Below are 20,778 nucleotides of genomic sequence, written 5' to 3' on the forward strand. Positions count from 1 at the left end.
GATTTTTAATAAGCCACTTAGTCATTCCATGAAAGTGCATAATGAGACTTCTCATCCAAACAAAATGGCATAGATTTGTCTCTCCTTGCTTCTCCCTGTTAAATACAACTACAAAACCCAGAAATAACATGAGACAATCAGAAGAACTCTGGAAGGTGGAAAGAGGAAGACCCAAAACTGGCAAAACACAACAACAGGGTCTTAAAACCCTCTCCCCCAACAGAAGGAGGAGACCCAGGCCTGATATTTATTGACTTCTAACCTAGCAGCACAAGACAGATCAGGTAGGCTCATCCCTCTCCTAGACTGAGTAGGAGTCCTGCCAACAATATCAAGTGAGCCCAGAACAATTGACGGGAAGGATTAGAAGCCCTACTGACAGTAAGTGGCCACCAAAGGTGTGCTTTCCCTGCCTTCTATGAAGGGGAGGTATAGTTGTGGAGGGGGAATCACATCACCAATCTAGCCTGGGAAGCAGTCTTGTCTGTGAAGGTCAGAGGCTCCCTTCCTCAGGAGAGGCACACCAGGTGGCCTAGCCAGGAGAATTCCTCCCACCCCTACAAGTGACACTGGCTAAGAGGCTACTAAATTCTCACTTGAAGAAATCTTAAAAAGAGCAAAATAAGCTCAAAGCATACAGAAGTAAGGAAACCATAAAAATGAGAGCAGAAGAAATAAATGACATTGAAAATATGAAAACAAAAATTAAAGCTAGGTTTTCTGTATTTTAAAAATGGTCAATAAAATTGGTAAGCCTGGGGGTCCCTGGGTGGCGCAGCGGTTTGGTGCCTGCCTTTGGCTCAGGGCGCGATTCTGGGGACCCGAGATCGAATCCCACGTCGGGCTCCCGGTGCATGGAGCCTGCTTCTCCCTCTGCCTGTGTCTCTGCCTCTCTCTCTCTCTCTCTGTGACTATCATAAATAAGTAAAAAAATTTTTTTAAAAATTGGTAAGCCTTTAGCAATACTGACAAAAATAAAAAGAAGACACAGAGTACCAGTATCAGGAATAGAATAGTGGATATCACTATAGATTCTTCAGACATTAAAAAGGCAATTAGCTAATGCTATGAGCAACTTTATTTTCATAAACTATTTGATAACTTAGAAGAAGTGGACCTTGAAAACCCAAATGATAGAACTCAACCAAGATAAAATAGAAAACGTGAGTAGTTCTTTAGCCATTGAAGAAATGGAGTTAATTTAAAAGAAAAAGAAATCTCCAGGCCCAGATGGTTTTACTGGAAAATTCAAAGAGGAATTAACACTAATTTTTATACACAGCTTCTTCCAGAAAGCAGACAAGGAGGGAACAATTGTAAACTAATTTCACAAAGCCAGTATTACTCTGATACCCAAACAAGGCAAAGACAGTACAAAAATAAATAAAACTACCAAGCAATATCTCTCATGAACTAGGTAAAAAAAAAAAAAAAAAGCCCTCAACCAAATATTAGCAAACTCAGCAATACAGAGAAAAGAAATATAAATGATGCCCAAATGGGTTTAATTCCAGATCTGCAAAGCTGGCTCAGTATTTAAAATCAGTTTAATCCACCATATCAACAGACTAAATATGAAATAGAAATATCACATGATCATATTTTGTGTTTTTTGATACAAGAAAAAAATCATGTGCATTTATGATAAAAATTCCCAGGTTGAGGGCAGCCCCGGTGGTGCAGCGGTTTAGCGCCGCCTGCAGCCCCTGGTGTGATCCTGGAGACCCTGGATCAAGTCCCACATCAGGCTCTCTGCATGGAGCCTGCTTCTCCCTCTGCCTGTGTCTCTGCCTCTCTCTCTCTCTCTCTCTCTCTCTCTCTCTCTCTCTCTGTGTGTGTCTCTATGAATAAATAAGAAAATCTTAAAAAAAAAAAAAAATTCCCAGGTTGAGAATAGAAGTGAACTACGTCATCTTGATAAAGAGCATCTACAGCAAACTTACAGCCAACATCAAATTTATAGTGAAATATTGAATGTTTTCTAAGATTGAGAAAGAGGCAAGGAAGAAAAATAGGCCTACATATTAGAATAGAAAGGGGAGAGAAGAAATTAATAAAAGTGTTATTCACAGATAGGAGAACTGTCTAGGTACAAATTCCTGGAACTAGTGAGTTTGGTGTAAGGTATGAGAATACAAAATAACACTCAAAAATTAGTCACAACTAAAAACTACCATTTAGGAATGCCTGGCTGACTCAGTCAGAAGAGCATGTGACTCTTGATCTCAGGGTTGTGAATTTGAGCTGCATGTTATGTGTAGAGATTACCATTTATAATCCTTACAAAGAAAATTAACTACTTAGGCTTAAACTTAACAAAACATGTACAGAATCTATGTGCTAAAAATTACAAAATACTGATGAAAGAAATTTAAAAAAAAAAAAAATCTAAATAAAATGGAGTGGTAGACGATACTTGTATATTGAAAGACTCCACATCGTAGATTCACCTATTCCCAAATAGGTTGGTAGGTTTAAAGCACATTCTATCAAAACCCCAGCAAAGTTTTTGTAGGCATAAGCAAACTTACTCTAAAATTTATGTAGAAAGGCATAGGCCCTAGAAGCTAAAACAATTTGGAAAAGATACGTAAAGTGGGGGAAATTATTCTACCCAATATTAAGGCCTACTATATTGCAGTAGTAATCAAGACAGCATGGTACTGGTGGAAGGATAAACGCATAAATAAATAAGATAAACTAAATCTGGATATGGACCCACACAAATATGCCCAACTGCTATTTGACAAAAATACAAAAGATTCCTCAATAAAGAGAGGAGAGCAGGGACCCCTGGGTGGCACAGTTGGTTGAGTGTCCAACTCTTGGTTTCAGCTCAGGTCATGATCTCAGGGTCATGAGATCAAGCCCCAAGTCAGGCACCGAGCCTGAGGAGTCTGCTAAAATTTCTCTCTCCCTCTTCCTGAGCTTGCTCATGTGCTTCTCTCCCTCTCTCTAAAATAAATCTTTAAAAAAGAGAGAGAGGAGAGCATTTTCAATAAATAATGCTAGAACAGTTGGACCAAAAATAAAAGAATCTTAACCTAAGCCTCTTTATACAAAAACTAACTCAAAATGGGTCACCAGCTGAAATATGAAACTGTATATAAATCATAGAAAAATTTGGATCTAGGTGTCCATTGTTAAAAAAATTCCTAGACTTGACACCAAATCATGATCCATAAAGGAAAACTGATAAATTGGGCCTTGTCAAAATTAAAAACTTTTACTCTGGAAGGACCTTATTTAGATGAAAAGCTACAGACAGAAAATATTTTCAAACCACATATCCAACAAAAGACTAGTATCTTGACTATATAAAAAACTCATAAAATGCAACAGTTAAAAAGTCAATTAGAGGGCACCTGGGTGGCCAGTTAGTTGGGTATCAGACTCTTGGTTTTGGTTCAGGTCATGGAATTGAGTCCTGTGTCAGGCTCCACACTCAACTGCTTCAGATTCTCTCTCCTTCTCCTGCCCCTCCCACTCATGCTCTTTCTCTCTTTGAAATAAACATTTTTTATAGGTTTGTTGTTGTTGTTGTTTTTTGAGATTTTATTTATTTATTCATGAGAGACAAAGAAGCAGAGACACAGGCAGAGTTCGGAGAAGCAGGCTCCATGCAGGGAAGCTGACGTGGGACTTGATCCCAGGACTCCAGGATCATGCCCTGGGCTGAAGGCGGCACTAAACCGCTGAGCCACCCGGGCTGCCCAAATAAACTTTTTTTTTTTTTTTAATCAATTAGAAGAAGCAAAAGACATGAACAGACATTTGACTAAATAGGCTATTATGTATGACAAAGCATATAAAAAGATGTTCAGCATCCTTAGCTATTAGGGAGATGTAAACTAAAACCACAGTGAAATGCCACTGTACACCTATCAGAATGGAGGAAGTTAAAAATAGAACAACAAATGCTGGCCAGGATGCAGAGAAACTGGATTGCACACACATTGCTGGTAGGAATATAAACTATCCCAAACAGTCTGGGGAACAGGTTAAGAGTTTCTTAACTAAACTGAACATGCAACTACTATGACACAGTAACTGTTCTTTAGGGCAGTTAGTCCAGAGATGAAAACTTACATTCACACAAAAAAACCTGCACGTGAACATCTATAGTTGCTTTATTCATAATAGCCAAAAACCAGAAACCCACCGTGTGTCCTTAAGCAGATAAATAGTTAACAGGTACATCCATACCATAAAATACTACTGAGCAAAAAAGGGGGAGGGGGGCAGAGAGGAGTGAACTATTGATGCAAGAAACAACTTAGATGAATATCCAGAGAATTGTGTCAGAAAAGTCAATCTCAAAAAATTGTATACTGGATGGTTCCATTTATATTTTGTAACATTCTTGAAATAGGACATTAAAGAAATGGAGAACAGATTAGGGCGTATGCTAGCGGTTAGAGATGGGAGGAGGGTGTAACTATAAAAGGGCACAAGGGATCCTTGTGGCCACAGTGTTCTGGATATTGAGTGTATCGATGTCAGAAGCCTGGCTATGATATTATGTTACAGTTTTACAAAACATTACCATTGGAAGAAGCGAAGGATGCATATATTCTCTGTTCATGTTTTACAATTGCATGTGAAGCTATAATTATTTCAAAACTAAAAGCTTAATTTAGCTTTTTTTTTTTTTTTTAAGATTTTATTTATTTATTTATTCATGAAAGACACAGAGAGAGGCAGAGACACAGGCAGAGGGAGAAGCAGGCTCCATGCAGGGAGCCTGACGCGGGACTCAATCCCCGGTCTCCAGGATCATGCCCTGGGCCGAAGGCAGCACTAAACCACTGAGCCACCCGGGCTGCCCAGCTCTCTTTCTTTGTCATGCCAAAGAAGATCCTGGTGTGGCCTTGGGCTGCCACCCCACCCAGTATTACCATAAGGACAAGCCGTATGCAAAGGCTCACTTCTGCAGAGGTGTCCCTGATGCCAAGATCTGCATCTTTGACCTGAGGCCTAAAAAGGCAAAAGTGGATCAGTACCTACTATGTGGCCACATGGTATCCGACAAATATGAGCCCTCCTCTGAAGTCCTGGAGGCTGCCCGAATTTGTGCCAACAAGTTATTGGTGTAAAGTTGTGGCAAAATGATTTTCACATCCAAGTGTGACCCTACCCCTTCCATGTCATCCATATCAACAAGATACTGTCCTGTGCTGGGGTTGATGGGCTCTAGACAGATATTTAGAGCACGTTTGGAAAGCCCCAAGGCACAGTGGTCAGGGTTCACAGTGGCCAAGTCATCATGCCCATCCTTACCAAGCTGCAGAGCAAGGAGCATGTGATGAAGGCCCTACAAAGGGCCGAGTTCAAGTTCCCTAACCACCAGAAGATCCACATTTCCGAGAAGTAGAGCTTTGCTAAGTTTAATGTAATTGAATTTGAAGATATGATGGCTAAAAAGCAACTCATCCCAGATGGCTGTGGGATCATATACATCCCTAATGGTGACCCCTTGGACAGGTGGCAGGCTCGGCACTGATGAGAATTGGCACTACTCCCTGCTTATTCGTGCCCACCAATAAACCCTACTTCCTATCTTTAAAAAAAAAAAAAAAGTTTATTTTTTAAAAAGACATAATGATACCTGCACTTCCTATACCAGTCATCATAAGTGTGAAGGGAGGTACACCCTGGACCAGGCTGTGAGTGTCATGGTGGGTGTATCTGGTAATAGCAGGCCCTAGCTGTCTTTACGTTTATTTTGACTTACATATTCAGTATCACTACTCCATCTTATCCAAAAAAAAATAGTCATTTTTATATGTTATGTTTAATGATAAGGTTCGTTTACCTATTTACCAAATGTCTTTTGAGGATTTTCTTAGTGGTGGTCACACCATCCATGCTGGGAAAAAAATAGGAAAAGTAAGAAGTATGAGAGTCCAGCCCTGGCATTTCCAGTTCCTGTGGGAACAGTGTTGGTCATGTACTGGGTCTGGAGCTGGTGTCTGTTTTGATTAGAACTAATTCCATATTTCACACTTCAAGAGACTGGTAGAGGTTCTGGTGTTTGGTTAGCTAATGGGTGAACTTGGTTTTCAATAATTAAGACACTTTTTTTTTTCACATTTTGCTATCCATTTGGAATGTATCTTATAATCAGTGATGATTCTTAGTTTATTTGGCAGCGTTTTTCTTTCTTGATAATACAGAAAATAATGGTGCTTCTTTTACTTAGTGGCACCTCAGGCTTGGTGAGATCTATTAATCATGTCTTAAAACAACTTTTTTTTGCAATTTTCATCTGGATATTTTACCTATCCTAATTTTATTAATACGTTTATTAATAAGTTTATTAAACAGGGATGAGGCCTTTTTTTTTTTCTTTAGAGGAACTCCAGTATAAGGGTTTAATGGTAAATTCTGTGACATTCCATGGTAATAATGTAGTATTTATATACACCCAAATATTGAAACCTCATTTCCCCTCATCTTTTTTTCTCCTTTGTTTTTTCAAGTGTCAATATACAGCATCTGGTTTTATGACAAGAATGACTGTCACCGCATAGCCAAACTCATGGCCGAGTAAGTATTTATATTACAACATAGATTTAATTAGTGATATATGAGAGATGAAAAAGTGACTTTCCCTCTTACTTCTCTTTGTTACTGAATCTACTAACTCATTTATTTCTCCTCTGATTTCCTGCTTATTGTCAAAAATTTGTAAAAGGCAAAAAAAAGATTAAAGAACTCTGGAGTTATCTTTAATCCTGCTACTCCCATTGTTAGTGTTTTAGTCTGTTTCCTTCCAGTCTTTTTCTTTATTTGTACATTAGGTTGGTGTATGTGGTTGCTTTTTACAAAAATAGGATCACCCTGTACCTTTGCCTTTTCACGTCAACAGACTTTTTCCAGGACACTGAAGTGGCCTCTGTAGCATTTGTAATGACTGCATTTATCTAGTCCTGCAGACAAATCATAAATTAACCAGAACCTTATTGTTCAATGTGTGCTTAGGGCTGTCAGACTGCCTGACTCCAGAGGTTACCATCAATACCCCAGGGCACAGCCTAGGCACTGCCTGCTGGGCTTTAGGCTTTGTCCAGGTTTCCTCTCTGACCAATGGTGCTGCATTCAGTAGCTGATAGAGAACTACACACGCTTCTTTTAAGTGAACTTAGTTTTGACACCGGTTCTAGGTTTAGTGGTCCTCAGTTTACCACTGTGTGGTGTTCCAGTAGATGTTTTGTATGTCATAATCTTGGAATTTGGAAAGAAACATCATTGAATTAATGTTCTGAAGGGGGGCTCACTGTGCTTTCTCAAACCAGCCTGCAGGAGCCCCCCTCTTCTGGCTGCTGGTGCTGCTGGTCTGAATATTGGGAACCTAAGACATTGTGGTGCTAGAGGGGCCTGAGGTGCCACACAGCTCTGGGCAAAGTGCTATAGCAGGCAGTGTATTCTGGCTCACCTGTGTTTCCTTTGTGATTTTTGCCTGAATCTCCTCAGAGATGTGGACCTTCCTCTGTCAACTCACAATTCCCTTTGCTCTCCTGTGAGGTTTTTAGCTACATCTTTGGAAGAAAACGGTCTTAATTTTTTTAAGAAACAGGCCAGTTTTGCACTAGTTTCTGTAAATGTGTGAGTAAATAATTAGTCCCCAACCCTCATTTCCAGGTACATTTGCATTTTAAAGGAAGCATATATGGTTAAGGCAAAGTTTTAATCGAGGACCACATACATGTCCTGATTGGATGTTTGTCAGCCTCCTGCTTTGTTTTGCTATGAGCTCACAGGGCAGGCCATGTTTATTACTGTAGTCACATACCCCTGCAGATACTGTTCCAGATGAGCTTGGATCACTCATGCTGGAAAACATGAACCACATTTTCTTTTTACAACATCTTTTCTCTGGAAGTTAATTAAATAAGATGAGTGTTTTTTTACAAAGCCATTTGTTTATTTGATGACTACTTTTTGTAGTTTTGAGAGTGACAGCAAAGACAATTTACTTCTAATTACTTAGAAGACACAGATTTGCTGCTTCTTGGTGATCCTAAAATCCAGAATAATTTTCTTAAGTGCCGGGGGATCCCTGGGCGGCTCAGTGGTTTGGCATCTGCCTTTGGCCTACAGCATGATCCTAGAGTCCTGGGATTGAGTTCTGCATCAGGCTCCCTGCATGGAGCCTGATTCTCCTCTGTCTGTGTCTCTGCCTCCCTCTCTCTCTATCTGTGTCTCTCATGAATAAATAAATAAAATCTTTAAAAAATAATAATAATTTTCTTAAGTGCCTAAACTTTGGGATATATTAGCACATAGACTTTCTCCTGCAGATTGAGAGCTTTTGGGCCCCAAGTGAGAAATTTGTCTCTTTTAGCTTTAATAGCTACTTACAGGAAACCATTCTGAGCTTTTTTCTAAACTATCAGGGCCAGTGGTACCCCTCATGCAGGCCTTCAGATGGTAAATGAGGCAGAAGACTGAATGCCTATCTGAGAATATTGTATTGAACCCGAAAATAGGATGAGGAGGTAGAAATAGAAAGCAGAAGGGAAAAGAAGAGCCTTCAGGTTCTTTCATGAGAATGCCCAAAAGAACCATATTTGCTTACACTTTCAGCTGGTTTTACTAGAAGCAGGGGAAGTATTCAAAGTGATTAGAGAGTGCCCTCATGAAACTGTTGATAATGAGTTTTCAAGTGTCTGGCCTATTTATGGCCAAAGAGAATACCTTATATGTTATCATTAACTTTGTGATAAATGGTGTTCTGGTCACCACAGATTAAAAAAAAAAAAAAAAAAAAAGAATAATTTATGTTTCCTTGCTCTGACTGCCTGTGTACAGCCTATGTTTGCCACATATTTCAGAATATCATCTCTGCTAACCAGAAATACAGGTAAAATTCTTTTTGGTATATTGTGTATCTCAATAACTGTGCCTGTTAGTGCCCATCCTGTTAAATCACTGTTTCAACAGCTGCAATGTAATACAAATTCTCCCAGTAAAGAAATCTATTTATTTGTTTGTTTGTTTGTTTGTTTTTAGATTTTATATATTTATTCATGAGAGACACAGAGAAAAGCAGAGACATAGGCAGAGGGAGGAGAAGCAGACTTCCATGCAGTAGCCCAATGCGGAACTTGATCCCAGAATTCTGGAGGCAAAGGCTCAACCGCTGAGCCACCCAGGCGTCCCAAGAAATGGATTTATTTCAAAAGATGTTTATAGGGATCCCTGGGTGGTGCAGCGGTTTGGCGCCTGCCTTTGGCCCAGGGCGCAACCCTGGAGACCCGGGATCGAATCCCACGTCGGGCTCCTGGTGCATGGAGCCTGCTTCTCCTTCTGCCTATGTCTCTGCCTCTCTCTCTCTCTCTCTCTGTGACTATCATAAATAAATAAAAAAATTTAAAAAAAGATGTTTATAAAAACTAAGAAGCTTAAACAAAGGGTTGCAGAAGGCAAGGTGAGTGGGGGGATGGAGTAACTGGGCGATGGGCACTAAGGAGGGCACTTGATGGGATGAGCACTGGGTATTATAGTATATGTTGGCAAATTGAATTTAAATAAAAAATTAAAAAAAAAAAAAAAAAACACTGAGAAGCTATGTGGGAGAGCAAGTGAACTTCTAGACCTGTACCATATCTGAATTTGGAAATCCTCTCTGGTCAGTGGCAAAGTTGAAAATTCACTAAACTTAGGAAATGCTGACTCTCTTAAAGAGGAAATCCACTCTGCCAGAAACTCTTCTTAACAATAAGCACTTGTTAGAATGGTTGCCTATATAGACTATGAAATTTGGAGAATTCATGGAAATAAGCTTTATTCCTGATTTTACAGGTAGTCTTGGGGTATATTTGAGAGGAGGGTGAGAGGCAAGGGCATTCCTCACAGAGTTTGGATTAGAAGAGTCTTTACAGAGTCTAAGCATCATTCCTGTTCCTTCCATGCCACCTAGACAGCTTCTGCTTGCAGCAGTGGTGTGCTTTATAAGGTGGCCTATTCCACGGGTGAGCGGTGGTGACTATTAGAAATGACCAGAATTCTCTTTGGGGGCCCCTGGCTGGCTCAGTCAGTAGAGCATGCAACTCTTGATCTCAGGGGCAGGAGTTCAGACCCCATGTTGGACGTAAAGCTTACTTTAAAAATAAAAAAGAAAGAAAGAAAAGGAAATAAAAGAGATGTTCTTCTTTTGAATCAAAATTACAGATCCAGTCCGGGTCAGGGGAGAGAGGAATACCAGCCTGGGCAAGACAAGCAGCATGGCAGGAGGCAGGAGAAATAGGCTGTGCGACTGGAGTCCTCAGTAAAGGTGGATTCAGACCGGTGCAGTCTATAACTGAGTGTAACTACAAGTCCCTTGAAATAGCACTTTTTTTATCCTCCTGATTATTAAGGAGGGCTTGTTAATAATGGAACATGAAGAGGGGCACCTGGGTGGCTTAGTGGTTGAGCGTTCACCTTAGGCTCAGGTCATGATCCCAGGGTCCTGGAATCGAGTTCTATATCAGGCTCCCTGCAGAGACTCTGCTTCTCCCTCTTGCCTGTGTCTCTGCCTCTCTGTGTGTCTCATAAATAAATAAATAAAATCTTTAAAAAAATAAAATAACAGAACATGGAGGAAAGTACAAAAAAGGAAAGTGAAATTGCTTGTGACCCACCATTAAGAAATAACCAATATATGTCTCTCTGGTCTTTTTTTCCTTTGTAACTGGCCTCACAGCTGTCACAATCTTTCTTTCCCAGTATGGATAGAGGAAAAAAATAATGTTGTTTCTAAATGGTCTGATTCTCATATCACATAACAGTCTTCTTTCACTCTACTGTAAAGTCCATGATTGTATATTTATTTTCAAAATAATAATCCCAGGGGCTCCTGGGTGGTTCAGTCGGTTAAGCATCTCAGTCTTGGTTTTGGCTCAGGTCATGATCTCCGGGTCCTGGGATCAAACCCTTTGGGAATTTGCACTCAGTGGGGAATCTATTTAAGATTCTCCCCTTCCCTCTGCTTCCCTACATGCTTTTTCTGTCTAAATAAATAAATAAATAAATCCAAAAAAAAAAAAAAGCCAAAACTAATCATCCTATTCACAGCTGTAAGAATCTAGATCAATAAATGCCATTACCTTAAAGCAGAATTTTCCAAACAAATCCTGCCTCAGGAGAAGATTCTATATGGTCAAATAAATTTGGGAAAATTTTTAAGCCCACCCTTATCAGAGAATCGTAATACATTTTAGCATGTTAAAAAGTCAGAATGATTCTGCTGTTAAAAAAAAAAAAAAAAGATCTGTTTGATATTTTCAGTGTTTTCAAATAGAAGAACCATCCCACACACAGTAATGGGAGCTCCTAAGCAGGCTGTTTAAAAGGCTGTTTTAGAGCAGTGAACAGATACCAAGTAGCCTATTGTTCTGCTCCTGTTATTCAGAATAAACAACAAACCCTTGGCTGCTGAATTATTTTATTGCCTATCCTTATCACTGTCCAGAAAGTTTTCAGTTCATACAATTATCAAGCTGTGTCTGTGCTCATAATAACCTATTCATTACAGCTGGGATTAAAACATAAATGAATCTTAAAAAGAAAAAAGGCCCCAACCCTATCAGTGACATTCTTAACCTTCAACTTTTCTTGCTTTGTGTGTTTTCAAGTGCAGAATTAGTGTAAGCACCAATCAGAATAAAGAGCATTACCAATCACCCTGACCTCAGCCACCCACTCTGATTTCTAAGGAGAGAATAAAGGAAACCTTTGAAGATTCCCCAAGACCTCTCTTTTCAAGAAGGTGGTTTCTCTCTTTTCTTGCTAGTCTGGTGTCGTACAAACTTTGCATAGTTGGTTGCTCAGCTCTGCAACCTGCCTTTGTCTTGCTTGCCATGTCCATTTGAAAATGTACTTTACCTGGTAGTTTGAAAGAGAAATAATTAAGTCATTTTTACTTTATTTGCTTCCACCAACTCTAGAAAAGGATTCTGTACTTCTGTCCTTCAAACAGTGAGACACGCCATTCAGCGTTGTTATGCATGAGCTGGCCAAGTGGTTAGTCACATGTTCCCGGGATGAACATGTTTCCGGGATGAGGTAGCGGAGGCCTTGCATATGTATTGGGAGAACAGTGTATCCTGTGACACTCTTCCCATATCCACAGAAGACGAACACCAGGAGAGTTCATGGGTCAAATCGGGTTTTAAAGAAGTGTTTCTGGGATCCCTGGGTGGCGCAGCAGTTTGGCGCCTGCCTTTGGCCCAGGGCGCGATCCTGGAGACCCAGGATCGAATCCCACATCGGGCTCCCGGTGCATGGAGCCTGCTTCTCCCTCTGCCTGTGTCTCTGCCCACCACCCCCCCCTCTCTCTCTCTGACTATCATAAATAAATAAAAAATTAAAAATATATATATATATTTAAAAAAAAAAAAGAAGTGTTTCTGAAACCTGGTTCTCTTCCACTAGTGTTGTAGAAGAGGAGACACGGCGGTCCCAGCAAGCTGCCCGGGACAAGCAGAGTCCCAGCCAGGCCAACGGCTGCAGTGACCACAGGCCCATCGACATCCTGGAGATGCTAAGCAGAGCCAAGGATGAATATGAGAGGGTGAGATGCTGACTAGGAGGACCAGCAAGGGTGGGGGAGGCCTCTGGGGGACTCATGTACTGGGAAGGTCACCTCTAGGCAGAGATGACTTAGTCCAAAAAGCAGAGATGATTAGTCCAAAAAGAGAATTTTGCCTTACAGTTTTTAGCCTAAAAGGGAAAGAAATTTGCATATCTCCGAGTCCTTGACTTGCCATAAAAACTTAGAATGCTCTTTTTCTGTTTCCTGTAAAATTACTATGGGAGAAAATGGTTTCAGGTTGTGGAAGGTAGCCTGCAACAAGTAGTTCTGAAAAAGCTTCTTACCTATTGTTAACCCTTGTAGCCTCTGCTAAGGCTTAGAATTTATGTAGTCTGATTATTTGCACCCACTAATACTAAAAGGTACACTTATGGTCTGTAATTGGTGGTAGGTTCACAGCCTTTAATAAACAGCATTTGAATTTTACCCACATGTGAAGCTTTTCTAGAATTCCTTCTCTTTTGTATGTTAGTTTAAAAGTTAAATGATAACATTTTCTCCCCAAATTTGAATAAAATGGAAGTTGTAGTGCATTTATTAATTTATTTAATACACACTTATGAACTGTCTACTGTGTGTCAAACAGTGGACGTTTCCTCAGTGGTCTTCAAACCATGTGACTTTGAAACTGTCCTGGCTTTTCACTTGACATGGTCACTTCAGAACCCCACACTTCCTAGGTACAAGACTGAAGGTTTCCACTACTACACTTTGTTTCAGTGGAATTGTAATTGTCACCTTACTCTTTACTCATATCTGATTAAGTACTTTGCTTTGCTTTGTGTAATGCTCACCTCACCAAAAGTTCAAGGAACAAAGTGTGAAAAGCACTCACTGATGAGTTTCCCAGGTGATCCTTAAGGATCAAGTGAGGTAAGGAAACATTGTTAACACGGTTCCTCCTACCCCCATTCTCTTAGGGCTTTGCAGTACTCAAGACTCTGAGACATTGTATTATAAATTCCCAGGTTGATATAACTATAGGACCATTTTTCACATATTCCCCTTTAGCATCTCAAGGATGTAGAGTTTAGGAAACAAACTTTGAAACAGTGCTCTGGAAAGTAGTTTCCTCTAACGAAGGAAAAGTCTTATTTGACACCAAAGGAAGTCCCGCTTCCAGTGTAGAGAAGTATACATTAGGGTCCATGAGAAGTTTCAAGCCATACCAAATTCCTTAATGTCTCATAGATAATTAGGAGGAATTTCTGGATCTGTAAAAATTAATATAGGAAAAGCAGTCATCTCTATAGTAGGCTCATTGATTCTTAGGAAACTAGATGAGAATAAATATTAAGAATCATTTTCTCGGAACACCTGGGTGGCTCAGCGGTTGGGCATCTGCCTTCAGATCAGAGCATGATCCTAGAGACCTGGGATCAAGTCCCACATCAGGCTCCTTGCATGGAGCCCACTTCTCCCTCTGCCTGTGTCGCTGCCTCTTGCCATGTCTCTCATGAATAAATAAATAAAATCTTAAAAAAAAAAAAAAATCATTTTCTCTACTTTAGGTCACTTTATATTCTCCCAAATTCCCTCATATCCTTAATGAGATGTGGATTATCTACACAGATGCGTTGTTCAGTTTTTATTAGAGGCCTTTCTGTGTTCTGATAACAGGTAACTAACAAATCCAGGGTTCTGTCACACATTGCTATGACTAGATCATGGTGGTGTCACATGGGACAAAAAGTATAGGTGCTGTGCACTGGAGCTGGCATTCTAGGAAGTGGCCCAGCTTACTCCTCAGGCTAAATAGCAAGTGGCCCCAAAATGAAAGGAACAGAAGCTTCATCTTTTGTTGTATTTAAAGATTTTATTTATTCATCAGAGAAGCAGAGACACAGGCAGAAAGAGAAGCAGGCTTCATGCAGGGAGCCCAATGTAGGACTTGATTTCAGGACTTCAGGATCATGCCCTGAGCCAAAGGCAGAGATGTTCAACCACTGAGCCACCCAGGCATCCAAGAAACTTCGTTTTTGTACACAAAGCTGTAAAGGAACTTTAGGTCAAGCAGGCAATCTGAAACTCTGACTCGATTTCTCTTTAAAATATATATTGTGGGGGATCCCTGGGTGGCTCAGCGGTTTAGCGCCTGCCTTTGACCCAAGGCACGATCCTGGAGTCCCGGGATCAAGTCCCGCGTCGGGCTCCTGGCATGGAGCCTGCTTCTCCCTCCTCCTGTGTCTCTGCCTCTCTCTCTCTCTTTCTCTCTCTCTCTCTCTATGTCTATCATAAATAAATAAATGAATCTTTAAAATATATATATATAAATATATATTTATTTATTTATATTGTGAACATAAGAATATGGAGAGCACAGTAATAACTTGTAAAGAAAATTTCCCAAGGTGCAGAATAAATAAAATAATGTCTAAAACTAAAACCTTTGGGAACTTAGTAAAATCCTTGGTACTTACTATACAGTGTGTTCTTTCTGTTTTGAAAACTATCTGTAAATAGGCACAGCTTCCTGAAAGAACAATTTTGTTTCTTGTCTGCACTTGCCTGTCATCTAACCAAACAGAGTTGGTATTACCAGTGACCCATAAATTCATATCTCAGTGTTTGCATGGGTGCCCTCTGCTGCCATGTGGCTCCAGATGGCTCCTTTGTTTATCTTTAGGTAGGGATTTAAATTGACAGAGTCAAGGGCAGAGATACAAGCCATACCTCAGCCATGGGATGTACTCCCAATTCTAAATCTCCCCTGTCCACTGTGTGTCATACAATGAATGAAATTCCAGACTTTGAGGTAAAGGCTTTATAACAGAGACTGCTTGGAAATAAGAACTCTGAATAATAAACATTTTCTCCCCAAGTCCTGTGGTTTGTTTTAGCAACTTATCTTTTTTAATGTAAAGAAAGATAGCTAAACCCACAGTTCTTTACAGTTACCCCTTGCTGAGTTGCTTCTAGCCATAGGATATAATTGTGGATTTTTGTAGAGGTTGTTTGTATTTTATATTTAAGGATTAGAGTAGAAGAAAAAGACGTAATCCCACAACCTAGAAATAGTCACTGATAAGACTTTGTTATGTATCCTTCCAAAAATATGTATGAATATGTCCCAGTGTCTGTGGTATGTTTCTCTACTCTAGTTTTATTAACTGGTTTTAAAAGTCACTTTCATTAACTCTTTTGTAACCATTTTTTCCCAGTATCTTTATGACAGCTATTCATCTCACAGTGAGTCCTTGTGAGGTTTCCTTTGGTAGAATGAAAAGTCTTTGAAAAAGAGAACAATATGATATTAATAGATGCATATTTTTCCTTCAGTGCCTTACATAAACAATATGCTGTTTTTTTCTGATTCTCTTAACGCAGAAACATATCCTGTAGCTGAGTCTTCATGTTCAGTATTTTCTCTTAAGATAAATTACTTGAAGGCAGCCCAGGTGGCTCAGTGGTTTAGCGCCACCTTTGGCCCAGGGCATGATCCTGGAGACCTGCGATCGAGTCCCACATCGGGCTCCCTGCATGGAGCCTGCTTCTCCCTCTGCCTGTGTCTCTGCCTGTCTCTGTCTCTCCCCCCCCCTGCCCCCCCTCCCCCCCATGTGTGTCTCTCATGAATAAATAAATAAAATCTTTAAAAAAAAAAAAAAAGATAAATTACTTGAGGTCCAAGTCCCTGCTCTGCTGTGTCGGGTACACTTGGACCCAAGCTCAAGCTTGTAAATAAACCTCGTGTGTTTGCATCGGTGTCGGCTCCTTGCTGGTTTCTTGGATTCGTGATCTTGGGCACAACATTTCGGGGCTCTTCCGGGATCCGAGAAACCCCCAGGACCCCATCCAGAGGGTTTCACGCGTGGTGAGTGCACTCAACTTTTTCCAAAACCCACCTCGGGGTCCAAGTCCCTGCTCTGCTGTGTCGGGTACACTTGGACCCAAGCTCGAGCTTGTAAATAAACCCTCGTGTGTTTGCAAAACAAACAAACAAACAAAAAAAGGTAAATTACTTGAAATAGAATTGGTAGATCAGGGACACCTGGGTGGCTCAGTGGTTGAGTGTCTGCCTTCAGCCCAGGGCGTGATCCTGGGATCCTAGGATTGAATCCTGCATCGGGCTCCCCACAGGGAGCCTGCTTCTCCTTCTGCCTATATCTCTGCCTCTCTCTCTGTGTGTCTCTCATGAATAAATAAGTAAAAAATCTTTTAAAAAAAAAAATCGTAGATTGGGCAGCCCCAGTGGCGCAGCAGTTTAGCGCCGCCTGCAGCCCAGGGCGTGATCCTGGAGACCTGGGATCGAGTCCCACGTCAGGCTCCTTGCATGGAGCCTGCTTCTCCCTCTGCCTGGGTCTCTGCCTCTCTCTCTCGCTCTGTGTCTCTCATGAATAAATAAAATAAAATCTTTTTAAAAAAATTGTAGATCAAAGGATTTTGACATTTTTAAGGTTTTTACCAAATATTGTAAAATTACTCTCAGGAAAGTTTGTGATTGTCCATTCCCCTCCCCCCCCAATCCCTACAAATACTGGAGTGTGATCAGCAAACAAACTCCAAGTAAACCTTCCAAGAATAGTCCTGCATATGAATAAAAAATTTTTGAAGTTCTAAAGACCTTTTAAAGCATAACCCATCTTGTAGCTCATGTTGAGTTTAGTATAGGAGACTCAACTGCCCCAAAAACCACATGGGCCACGGGAGTATATGCCATAAGTCAGGGTGGACCTGACGTGAACAGAGCCTGGCCCTTCATCAGAATGTCACTTGCAGCTCAGCTCCAGCCAGTTGTTGCCAAGGTATCCACTTTCTTCTCTCTGAAAATAACAAGCTGGGATTTTTATGTGCAGACTCCCAATTTTAAAAATGTTTCTGAACATTTTATACCTTCTGTTCTAGGAACTTGCTGTGAACAATGTTTTGAGCTTTTCTTTGATACAGTTTAATTCCAGGCATTCTCCATAATGTGTTAATACAGGTTGATGGTGGTGTTGCATAAAGAGGTGAAAAATAAGATATTTCATAAGCAAGTAGAATAGTTGAAGGGGGTTAAGAGGTATAGACAGCCGGTTATAAAACAAGTAAGTCACGGGGATGAACAGTAAAACAGTACAGGGAGTGTATCAGTAATGTTGTAGTAACTCTGATGGCCACACTTAACCTGATGGGCACTGTTGTGGTATGTAGAATTGTCTAAGACTTCAGTAATAGATGTTTTTAAAAAGATATTTCATAGGCTTTCCCAGGCTCTTTCACCTCTATGTAAATGGATAACACAGAGTAAAAGGTGTTCTGAAATAAGGATTAAGTCATTTGAAGAGGAAAAAATGCCTCTTAGCAATTCTTTTAATATTGGACTGCCTAACACTGTGGTGTAAAAAAAAAAAAAAAAAAACAAAAAACTAAAAAAGATCACTAGATGGACATGGAATTATAAATTTTAGAGACTAAAGTTCTAAAGTTCTGTTTGGCCTATCTGATCCAGCATCTAGTGAGCATTATTCACATCAAAACAGATACACAAACAGTTTAGAACACTCAAGAGACCGGATTTTTAAAAAAGAAAAAAAAAAAAAAAAAAGCTCTAAACTTCAGTCAAGGGACATGTTACTTTTGACTGCATAGTACATATGATGTTTTGCTAGCCAAATAATAGCAAACTTTTCACATGATATACTTTTCCTTTTAATTTCAGAATCAGATGGGTGACTCCAATATCTCCAGCCCTGGGTTACAGCCAAGTACTCAGCTCTCCAATCTGGGAAGCACCGAGACTCTAGAAGAGATGCCATCGGGGTCACAAGATAAGGTCTGTACAGCCAAAGCTCTAGCTTTGTCCAGGGTAACAAAACACAATATTATTTTGTAAGGATATTAGTGCAGTATAAATTTGTCATTTTTCTGTCAAGGGTATACATACGGGCAGCAGCATGCTAAACATCCACTCCTGGCATTTGTACTCTTTCCATTTGGATTTTGCAGGAGCCTTCACTCTGATTGTAGAGCTTTTGCCCAGGCTACCCCCTTACCTGTCCTTCACCCAGCAGCCAGAGTAATACTAATTACACGTAAGTTAGATCATGGCGTTCCATTGCTTAAAACTTTGCAGTGATGTCCCATCTCACTTGAATAAAAGCCAAGGCCATGCCAATGGTCCACCAGGCCCAACCTGATCTGGCCCCCCGACCCCTGCCTCATCTTTTCCCACTTGCCCCAGCCTCATTGGCTCTTCTGCCTTTCCACAAATGTGCCAGACTTGTTCCTGCCTTGGGACAGGCCTTTGTACTTGCTGTTCCTTCTGCAAAGAATATTTTCCTCCTAGGTAGGGTTTGTTCCCTTTATTCTTTCAAGTCTTGAGCGTCCTCCATACAGGTGAGGCCTTCTCTGGTCACCTAGTTTTAAGTAACGCTCCTTCCGTATCCAGTCCTGCTCTATCTTATTTTCTCCCTACGGCCTCACCAGTTAACATGGTTTGTGGGTTTTTTTACTGTGTGCACTGTGTCTCCTCTTTGCCTAAATGTAAGCTCCATAGGGGCAGGCAGTTTTGTAGGCCTTTGTTCATTGCCATATTCTCAGCACCTAGGATTTGTAAATACTTGTGACTAAATTAGTTTTCTTTATAGCTGATGGCTTAATAAATGAACAGATACCGAGTAAAACCCATAGTTTTTTAACTGATCTTTTTACTTTGAGATAATTATAGATTCACATGCAATTATAAGAAATAATATGAAAAGATCCCATGTACCCTTTACCCATTTACCCACTGATGACACCTTGCAAAATAAAATACAGTATCACAGCTGGGATATTGACAAAATCTGCCCATCTGGTTCACATTTCCTCAGTTTTATTCACATTCATTTCTATGTATATGTGTATGTGCATGTATGTATTTCTGTGCGATTTTATGTCATGTATAACTCTTGTGTATCCACCACCACAGTAAAGATACCAAAGACTTACATTAACACAAGAGTCCTTCTTATCACTTTGTATTGTCACACTAACTCCCCTGTCACCTTCCTGCCTTTCCCCTCCTCCCATCCTTAACCCTAGCAGCCACTAATCTATCCCTCATTCTATAATTTTTCAAGAATGTTATGTAAATGAAATTATATAACCTGCTGAGAGTGTCTTTCTTCACTCAACATGATTCTTGGAGATGTCTTTGAAATTATTGGGTTTATCAGTAGTTTGTTCTCTTTAATTCTACCGCCCAGTCAAGTGGAAGTGCCAAAATTTGTTTTACCATTTTTAACCATTTGCCTGTTGAAGGAACATCTAGGTTGTTTTCAGTTTTTAGCTATTGCAAGTAAAGCTTCTGTGACCATTTGTGCAGGTTTTGTTTTGTTTTTTGTTTTGTTTTGTTTTTAAAGATTTTATTTATTCATGAGAGAGAAAGAGAGAGAGAAAGAGGGGGGCAGGACACAGGCAGAGGATGAAGCAGGCTCCATGCAGCGAGCCCAATGTGGGACTCGATCCAGGGACCCCAGGATCACGCCCTGGGCCAAAGGCAGGCACCAAACCGCTGAACCCAGGGATCCCCCTGCGCACAGGTTTTTATACACAGATTTCCATTTCTCTGGAATAAATGCTCAGGAGTACAAATGTTGGGTCACTTGGTGATTCCATGTTTTCATTTATTAAGAAACTGCCATAAAGTTTTCCAGAGAGGCTGTACCATTAACATTCCACCAGCAATGTATCCATAACATTTTTAAGTATTTAGATGACAATTTGAGCCAGATTTTATGTACTGCATTCTCATGCTCTGTTTTTACCATGTTTACATTTATAGTCCATATTTACATTTAGAGTGCTATGTAAAATAGAATTTTTACAAAACATATGTTGGATGAGCGAAGGAGCAGCATCCCTGTGTTCCTTCTGGTCTGGTTTATCAGCTCTGCATGTTCAGTGGGCCAGTCATGTCCCCTTTTTGATTCATGAGTCACTTCCCCATTCCTTTCTGAATCCTGGGGTTAGGATTCTTGCACTGCCTAACTCTCAGAGTTATTGTGAGAACCAAATGAAGGAACAGACTCAAGACCCAGAGAACCATTTAGAACACAGGCCTTGGGATAAATGGGATTTCCTGTTACAAATCCATATTATAATTAAAACTAGGCTTAGGGAATCCATGCCTGTTTTCTGAAAAGACAAGAAGGTTACCAGTGCTATGTCTGATGTTCTGAGCCTGGCCTGAGCACTGCAGCAGAGCAGGCTCACCTCTCAAGAGTATAGCAGGTGCC

The 20,778-nt window shown here is 40.4% G+C and overlaps 1 protein-coding gene and 1 pseudogene across 2 annotated transcripts in view; both read left to right on the forward strand.

Annotated features, from left to right (window-relative positions):
- Positions 1-20,778, forward strand: part of DCP1A (decapping mRNA 1A) — a 64,056-nt gene that overhangs the window by 25,371 nt on the left and 17,907 nt on the right. For both annotated transcript variants that reach the window (XM_077858543.1, XM_077858542.1), the window contains exons 4-6: positions 6,483-6,549; positions 12,421-12,559; positions 18,219-18,332. In XM_077858543.1, the coding sequence (XP_077714669.1) occupies positions 6,483-6,549; positions 12,421-12,559; positions 18,219-18,332 (320 nt within the window). The remainder of the gene's footprint in view (positions 1-6,482; positions 6,550-12,420; positions 12,560-18,218; positions 18,333-20,778) is intronic.
- LOC144291062 (large ribosomal subunit protein uL16-like) lies at positions 4,463-5,503 on the forward strand (annotated as a pseudogene).

Source organism: Canis aureus, chromosome 19 (genome assembly GCF_053574225.1).
Source record: "Canis aureus isolate CA01 chromosome 19, VMU_Caureus_v.1.0, whole genome shotgun sequence".
Taxonomy (NCBI): domain Eukaryota; kingdom Metazoa; phylum Chordata; class Mammalia; order Carnivora; family Canidae; genus Canis; species Canis aureus.